This window comes from Lytechinus variegatus, chromosome 9 (assembly GCF_018143015.1).
Source record: "Lytechinus variegatus isolate NC3 chromosome 9, Lvar_3.0, whole genome shotgun sequence".
In the NCBI taxonomy this organism is placed as follows: domain Eukaryota; kingdom Metazoa; phylum Echinodermata; class Echinoidea; order Temnopleuroida; family Toxopneustidae; genus Lytechinus; species Lytechinus variegatus.
In genome coordinates this window covers 6178468-6187585 of record NC_054748.1, presented here as the reverse complement: position 1 = coordinate 6187585, position 9118 = coordinate 6178468, and the positions used below count along the sequence as shown (strand labels likewise).

General features: G+C 36.1%; 1 protein-coding gene across 2 annotated transcripts in view; it reads left to right on the top strand.

Moving 5' to 3' along the window:
- Positions 1 to 1160: 1160 nt before the first annotated feature.
- LOC121421130 overlaps positions 1161 to 9118 on the top strand; it is a 31640-nt gene continuing 23682 nt past the window's right edge. For both annotated transcript variants that reach the window (XM_041615786.1, XM_041615785.1), the window contains exons 1-2: positions 1161 to 1372; positions 6985 to 7136. In XM_041615786.1, coding sequence (XP_041471720.1) covers positions 7110 to 7136 — 27 coding nt within the window. In that variant the 5' untranslated portion in view covers positions 1161 to 1372; positions 6985 to 7109. The remainder of the gene's footprint in view (positions 1373 to 6984; positions 7137 to 9118) is intronic.

Here is a 9118-nt window from a genome sequence, read left to right as displayed (position 1 = left end):
TATTATTTATTTATTTATTCATTCATTTATCTATTTGTAAATCACTCATTTATTTTTTTTTTATTTCTTATTTTTATCGTGAATTTCTTTTCTAATAAAGATATTGATCAATTTCTTAATTGAAAGCATGTTTATCTGTGAATTAACTGATGTTTTTCGTCACTATTTTAGTCATAAACCGTTTCTTAATTATGAAACCCCTAATCTGTGCATCTCTTCTCTTATATATACATTTTAACTTTTTGTTTGCTTTGTTTTGTCAAGCACAAATTTAATGGTTTTCTCATAAACATGTAATTCGATTAATACCTTTCCATCAAGATAGGTGTATAATATCAAGCAAGTCTATGGAGGAATTGAGAAGAAGATAAGAAAGAAAGAAAGAAAGAAAGAAAGCAAGAAAGAAAGCAAGAAAGAAACAAACAAAGAAAGAAACAAAGAAAGAAAGAAACAAACAAAGAAAGAAAGAAAGAAAGAAAGAAAAAAAGAAAGAAAGAAAGAAAGAAAGAAAGAAAGAAAAGAAAGAAAGAAAGAAAGAAAGAAAGAAAGAAAGAAAGAAGGAAAGAAAGAAAGAAAGAAAGAAAGAAAGAAGGAAAGAAAGAATGAAAGAAAGAAAGAAAGAAAGAAAGAAAGAAAGAAAGAAAGAAAGAAAGAAAGAAAGAAAGAAAGAAAGAAAGAAAGGAAGGAAGCTTGCTTTAATAGCGAGAGAGCGGAAACTCAAAATGTCCTGTTTAAACTTTTACTACGAAATGAAATCAAAAGATCTCGTAAAACTAATAAAGGAAATATTTTTTTAGAAACGTAATAAACATGATAAACACGAACAGAAGAAGGTTTTGCCTTGTTTTGGGGCATACCCCTTGCCCCTTCAGATGGGTACTGCATTACGCAAACCAAAATAATACCGTCCACATGCATGGGTGTAATTTTGCTGACCTGGTTCCCAGTTGGAGGATCGAGTCAAAAGAAACGAAATTTGTGCGACTTCGATTTTGTTTGGAGACAGTGGAGTGAACACAATAGAAGAAGAGGGAATGCATTCGGGGATCCCCCGACTTTTTTTCTGCGAGGATAATAGCAATACGTCACCGTTCAACATGTTCAATGTAAATCTGAGTTTGTGAAAAAGTGACTCGCCGCACTCCTCGCACCGGCGTCAATATTTGCGCGTTATCATTCTAGCATGTCGGTGGCATATTTGTATATAGAATTGCGAGCTCTCTGGAACTAACTGCTGGTATCAAAGTTTCAGTTGTTGGTGGAAGTTGATGAAGTCGGATCCCTGGAATTATTCGCTCTCTGCAGTTTATTGATCCGCCTATTCAATGCGTGTTCCTTCATTCTTTTCGAACAAGCGGCTTCATTAAACAACGTAAGTAAAATAATATGTGTATTCTGCTAGGGTTATTATCTCGTGCAGGAAAAAGTTTTTGTTTGTTATGCATATTTAAGTCATGCAGGGAAAATGTTGTAAGCGAAAATTAGTATTATCTGATATGTGTATGTGATTCGTGAAACTATATAGGCCTATACAATACATTTCATTGATCTTTTAATCAATTGTTTGTTGTACGTGTACCCGTTAAAACGCGATTTGGAGCAGATTCTTTCTGGCCAAGTGAAGTTATTGTTTTGTTTTATTTTAGAGATTGCATTGCTGTATCTGTGCCTGCTGGATCAGGTGGGCGTGGCACCTGTCTTGTGGCATGTGGTTATATTCAGAAGGAGGGAGGGGGAGGGAGGGAGAAAGAGAGAGGCGAGCGGGAGGGGTGATTTGTCCGAAATGAAACTGAGCTGATGAGAGGGAGGGGAGAGAAAGGGGGTGGGGGGGGGGTAGATAGAAAGAAAGCGGTGAAACCAATCGTGTGGTGCAATAGCAATTGTCCTTGGGGCGATTGTGGTGGGCATGGTGGGGGATGTGGTTGCGTGGTGGTGGTAGGGTACATTGATACGAATAATAGTTTGACAATTCCTAAAGGATTTTCTGCATGTGCACGATGGCGATGGTAGTATACCCCCCCCCCACCTCCCAGAATCCCTTGCTCTTCAAGTTCAGGTAAACTTGGATTAACAAAAAGTACAACTTCAAGAGCTATCAAACCTCGGTATATACGTGAACCACTGATGCGCCGCTCACGAATCGGTATTACGTAACAATATAGGACTTTTATCTATGTGTAACTAATTTTCCACCCTCTAAACCAATAGCACTTCCTCTGGGTTGCAGATAAACTTCCCATCGCTATGTACAGAGTTATTTCTAAACTATTTTTGTAAGACGAAGAGAAAACCTATAAAAAAAATTGGTGTTAAAGTCTACACCAGTGGCAGTTGGTGTACCAGGAGAGAACCACGTGTTGATGTGTTGAAATAACACCATAGAGATTGAACATGACACCAAAAAGCGTTACGAAGTAACAATTACAGTGGGTGCTATAATAACACCCATGGGTGTTAAACTAGCACTGTGAATGTAACACCGTAGTAAAATGACTGCTGTTGTCTTCCGTGTACACCGGATAGCACCGAAATTGTATGCTTCGATCGTATTAACACCCGGATTAACACAGAATATGCTGAAGCCTGGCAAATTAGAAACGCGCGATGCCACTTGCTATGGTCCTCGCCAATATCAGTACCGATTCCAGTCGGGGCGCAAGGGGGAAACGCCCCTCCCTATTTTGAAAATTGCCCATTAAATATGCATAATACATTTATAGCTAAATCTACGAAATCAACCTCCTCTACTCTATTTTCAAGTTCGCCACCCCCCCCCCCCCTCTTCTATTTCAAACTCCTGGATCTACCAAGATCAGATCATCTATGTGTGAGCTCCATGATCAGAGTTTTTCTTTTGAAAATGATGCACGCCTGGGGTGATACAAAACAAGTGGATACAGTATACATAGGCAAGATATCGCAGCTCTGTGGGAACTGTTTATCGCTGAGCGGGGAGATATTGAATAGATTTCATGGAGGATTTATTTTCTCTTTTGTTAGAACTTAGAACAGGGCAAAACATACTCGTCAAATTTCAATGGAGATTGGCGAACTATACCTTCTCCCATTCACAATTAAATAATGATCGACCTGACAAAGGTCTGTGATAAAAAGGTCGTTTATTGAACTCATCCCGATGTCATATGTTCTCGAAATTTATCTGGGGAGTGTTTCATGAAAGGACTTTTTCCGACAAGTTCTGTTTTATCCGACAGTTACCATAGTAACAGTACCTCTCAGCCAATCAACATCAGAGAAAGATGTCAGATCTGACAACTTGTCGGATGAAGATGTTGATGAAACACTCCCCATATTGCCTACATAGCATTGGCAGGGCCTGGATAGTATGATGGAGGGGGAGGGGGGCGGCAGACGGGTGGGGGTGGGGCAAGACTAACTTAACATGACGTCATGTTTTCTCATTTGAATAATAGGAGTATTTGTAGAGTTGAAGACCCAAACCTCTCCCCTTTTTGTAATTCCTTTCACCTTTCTTTTCTTTTCACCTTAACATATTAAACAAGTGTTTAAAGCCTCAAACAAAAAAGTTTAATATATAATATTCGTCTTCAATATATTAAACATAGTTGTTTAAGTTGTTAAACACTTACTACAATGTTCATATATGAAACAATGTTGTATAAGATTTAAACATCGTTTTTGCTGTGTAATTCCTTTTGTATTGTTATCTTCTCATGTCACTGTGTGCCCGTTAGTTTCGATATTAACGGATCATAATGATCCAGCCTGATTAATTACAGGATAAACTTATATTCTCTTGTCATGTTAATCGCTAATTACCCAAGCAATCACCCCTCCCCCCCCCACACACACATACGAACACGCTCATTAGTCTTCAGGCTTAGACCCTAATTGAAACCTTGATCAACAAGTGTGTTTCACCGCAAAGATTGGCACATCATTTTAATACTTTATATATATTATAAAGCTTTTTCAGGGCTTTCATAATACACACAAGGCATTATAGGCTGCATATTCAGACCCTTAACTCGAGTGAAAGTTTGTCACAGGAGACTACGCGTTCATATCAAATGATGGGACACCTTTAAAGGGAAAGTTAACACTGAAAATTGGTTTTTAATTAAAGCAGAAAGAGTAAAGAAAATGTAAGTTACGGTTCGACGAACATCCGTCAAAGAATATAATGGAGTTATATTTTTAAGGTTTTCATTTTGTGACGTCATAGATAGCAAATCCTCTTTATGTCGTGTGATATAAGATTTTTTTTTTCTCCCAAAGAAAATGTCCGAAAATAATCATATTTCAATGATTATGATAATTTCTCCATGTTCAGTTAAAAAAATGAATTTATGGCTATGACATGGCATTATAAAGGAGCCGCTTGCATAACACGTCACAAACCAAAATTTTCTATTAAATAAATCTTTTTTGATGTATTTTTCATCGAATCTCCACCAATAGTTAACCGATTTTCTACACTCTAAAAACAAGAAATGTTAACTTAACATTTGAAAGGTTGGAGGAGTGACAACATTTTCTAAATGTTGCATTTACCACTTTAAATGGTTCTACCCAACACTTGAAATGTTGGATTCAGCTTTATACAAGGTTGGATGTAACATTTGGAAAAGGTTGTCACTCCTCCAACCTTTCAAATGTTGATTTAACATTCGAATTTTTAGAGTGTAGTAACTAGTTTATCGTTACTTTTTAAGTTACATTCCTCGTTGAATTTATTCAGACCATACTTGTATTAAAACCATTGGCTATTAGATCGTATAGTCTGCAGGCGCAGAGCCTTGCACGGTTTTCGCACAATTCGCAGTGCATAATACAGTCTGAGGTAATGAGACTAGATTCACCATGTATTATACTGTCAGATTGGCCGCTGGCCCAGACAGAGCCACTGGCGTCTAGTCTTTACTCTAGACATTGTATAATTGGTAAAAGTATCGAATGTGAGTCTGAGCTAGCAACACTAATAAGATGGTAAGGTATACGATGAAACTCAAACCTTTTTCCTCTCGTTTTCTTAGGAGGGTGTTTTAACCACAATAGTTCATCGTGTTAAATGTGACCTTTCCTTTTAAAGGTTTCCTTGGAATTAATTTCATAGGATCTCTTCTTTTAGTTTCGCTAACGCGTTTAGTGACATGCAGAAGTGGAAAGGTAGATGCGCCTTGTTGATATCACCTCTTCAAAAGAATAATCCACAACTTTACACAGCAAAAACGTTGGTGTTAACCGGCGTACATAGAGGACCACACCAGTTATTTTACACCGGTGTTAAATTGGTGGTGTTAGTTTTACACCTATAGGTGTTATTACAACACTTTTTTGTTACATTTACACTCTTTGGTGTTATGTTTAATCTCTAGGGTGTAATTGTAACACCTCAGGGTGTGGTCCTCTACTAACACCAATTGGTGTCAGTTTTAACACCGCAGTTTTTAAAGTGTAAGTTTGTGAATTTTACTGACGATAATATACAGTTCTGTAACTGCTGTTGTTAAGCAGAATAGGGCGGGAAACACGATGCGTGGAATTTAAAGTGTAATTATTGCTTCATGCAGATTCAGATTTATTTCCAACAGAAATGACATTAATATTGATGCAAATCATTTTCATACACTTATAACAAATATTTACGATACAAATCTTTGTCATAATTATATTTAAAAAACATCAATGATAATTAAGACAACAAAATATGGTGCATTTTGTAGACAAATTATAATATATGATTTAAGTAGAAAAAAGGCTATCTGTGGGAATGAGAGATTCACTCAAAAACATAGCTTGTATAATCGTGAAGTGTTATCGAAGAAAAAAAGTTTGTATTTGTTATCATTATTATTACTCTTTTCATTCAGTGTTATTAATCATTAAGCAATGTGACATAAAAATGTCTCCTTTTTTCAACGATTTCGTAATTTTATAATTAATTTTAAAATATGACTTTGTGAATTTCGATTTGATATTAATGGCTATTTTTTCATAATTGTGGGTACTATATGCTGATTAATCAACCACGTTATGAATATGTCGGTTGATTTTTGTTGCATGTTGTGAGCGTTGTGGCCCAGTGGATTAGTCTCCGGACTTTGAAACAGAGGTCGTTTCGAATCCCAGCCATGGCGTAATTTCCTTCAGCAAGAAATTTATCCACATTGTGCTGCACTCGACCCACGTGAGGTGAATGGGTAACCGGTAGGATTTTTCCTTGAACGCTTTAGCGCCTATTAATATGGCGGCTCAGCTACAGCCGGGTAATAATATGATACCAAGTATCAAAGCGCAGTTGAGTATATGCACATAGTAACTGCGCTATATAAATGGACATATTATTATTATTATTATGTTAGATTATACTTTATATAACTTGTGTGATTAATGAATATATTCTTTTAAATCTTGATTGGAAAAGCATGAACGGGTAAGGCTTGAAATTTTCATATATCCAAATATAGCTGCGGGTTTCGTGAAAGAACTCGCTCAGTTACAAAATGACATTGTTTGGTCAAGAATTTTCTCCGTATTTTCGCTTTCTCTCTCTATTTCTACACAAACACATTGATCTCGATTTTCTAGTTTTCTTCTGTTTCAACCACATACTGAGGAATTTCGAAAAGAAATCCCCTTACGATTTATTCTCTCGCTCTGTTATACATGTTATAGTTCCGCACAGGCATCTAGATCAATAATGTGTATATAATTGTAAGTGAGATGATAATATATTATGCCTATGACTATTGTTAAGTGATGCATATGGTATGTTAAAATGTTAATTTAATGTGTTATCTGATGTTATCTTGTACTATTATTTCACTTATTCAACTATTTTTATTTTCGTAACCAACCAAACTAAGCTATCATGATGAAATGTAATTAAAACACTGAAATAACCCACGTAGATATACTTTTGTTGGCATGATAGTCTGTGAGATTTTTTTTTTATTGTCATTTCTTTTTCATTTTATCTTTTTATATTCCCTTTTTTAGGCCGGTGGACGAACCATAAACTGTTCTTGGTTTTCTTGGAAGTGAATACGATTGGTAATATCGATTAATTAAGGACCTTGGACAGTAAGTTGACGGATTAATTTCTGTCGGTTGACTCCGCCAGCATGAATACATTCAGTTCAGACCAAATGGTAAGGAATACTGTTTTTTTAAAGTTCATTCCATGGGGGCATTTTTAGATCATATTACACTGTAAAAACCGTGGTGTTAAAACTGACACCAATCGGTGTTAATAGAGGACCACACCCTGAGGTGTTAAAATAACACCCTAAAGATTGAACATAACACCAAAGAGTGTAAATGTAACAACCAAAGTTCATTCCATGGGGGCGGAGTGGGGACATTTCCAGATCATATTAGGCACTTTGTACACTGTAAAAAAAAATGAAGTGCTAATTTAGCACTTACAATGCTTGTATAGTGACTGCACTTCGAGTGCTGATTTTCTAGTTTAAATTTTGAAATAGAAAATCAGCACTGGTACAGTGCAGTCACTATACAAGCATTGTATCATTCTCCCTTCCCTTTTAAAGACATTGGTTAGCATCGATTTGATTTGAGATAATGTAATCTTGAATTGCTATTTGCCCCCCCCCCCCGGCCCCCCACCCTCTCCGAGTCTGTGATATGTTGCAAAATTTAAGCCCTGAAAAAAAATTGCAACTGAAAATCATGAAGTGCTTAAAAAACAGCAATTAAAGTTACCATAAACGCCACCACAAGTTTATTCCATACACTCCATGGGGGTGTTTCACAAAGATTTAAGTATGACTTAGAGTCGCACTTAAATACCGAGTTGCGTACGGTTTGAAAGGCTTGACCGCATTGGTCAGATCGTGTCGTGAGGACGCGCACTAATGCGTATCTATCAATAAGATCGCGCGTTGCATATCATAATACGCGTCGGCATTTAAGTGCGACTTAAGTCATACTTAAATCTTTGTGAAACACCCCATGTTTTGCAATCAGAATCCCCAGTATAGTCCACACACATATTCCCAGGATCATCTATAAACTTCCCTGAATTTCATTTATTGAAACTCATTTAGCCGACCGCCCAAGGTTTTGTTTACACGTAACTCTAATCGTGCTAATTATGCTTAAAAGTACGTGTTTACCTACAAAATATCAAATTCAAAAGTTTATATCATGAATTCTAAACTAGTAGTAAATACAGGTTTCTAGAATAACTTCTGTATCAATTACATATAAAATGGGATTTTATTTCAGATTAGACCATAAATGGTGTTTTTCCGAGTATCTCATTTATTTTTCATCCCACACAGTAAAAACGCTGTTAAAATTTTTCATACAACGTTGTTTACTATATGAACTTTACAGTAATTGTTTAAACAGTTTAAACAGATGCTTAAAATCTTAAACAACAAAGTTTAATTTTCAATAGCTAATCTTCAATAAATTAAACATGATTGTTTAAACTGTTAACCAACTACTGTAAGGTTCATATAGTAAACAGCGTTGTATAAAATCTTAAACAGCGTTTTTACTGTGCAACTGATTAATTACTTCTATGCGCAGATACGTATTGAAAGTCATTTATATATGTTTTGCAAGTTCCATTTTTAAATGTTAATTTTAAACTGAGCAGAGTAAACCGGTGACAGCTATACATGAAAAATAATTTACATTGATTGAATTCCATTGCCTGAGAATACAGGCTTTTTCATATCTCTCTTTCTCAATATTCTGTGCTGCTTTTTATTTATGTGTAGGATTTTTCCGTTAACATTTAAGTAAATATATTACAAGTTTACACGTAAAATCTGCATACAGAGGTTTGAATAATACGGGTGGCGGGGGCAAGATAGTCTGCTGTGCAAACCCTTTCACTCGAGATAAGGGTCTGAATGTGCAGCCTACTCATGCCTTGTGTACTGAAGGCCCTCTCACCGAATTGAAACAGCAAGTTTTGTATGTGCTAGTCTTTGCGTTGAGACATGCTTGTTGATCAAAGTTTCAATCAGGGTCTGTGCCTGCAGACTAGGGGTTATATTGTCTCCTAGTTATGACACCAGCTTTTAAAAAAGATGAACTGGTCAATTTTCTCTGTGTCTGTTTTGTTTAAGAGTTGAAAGTGAAAGAAATATTCGGA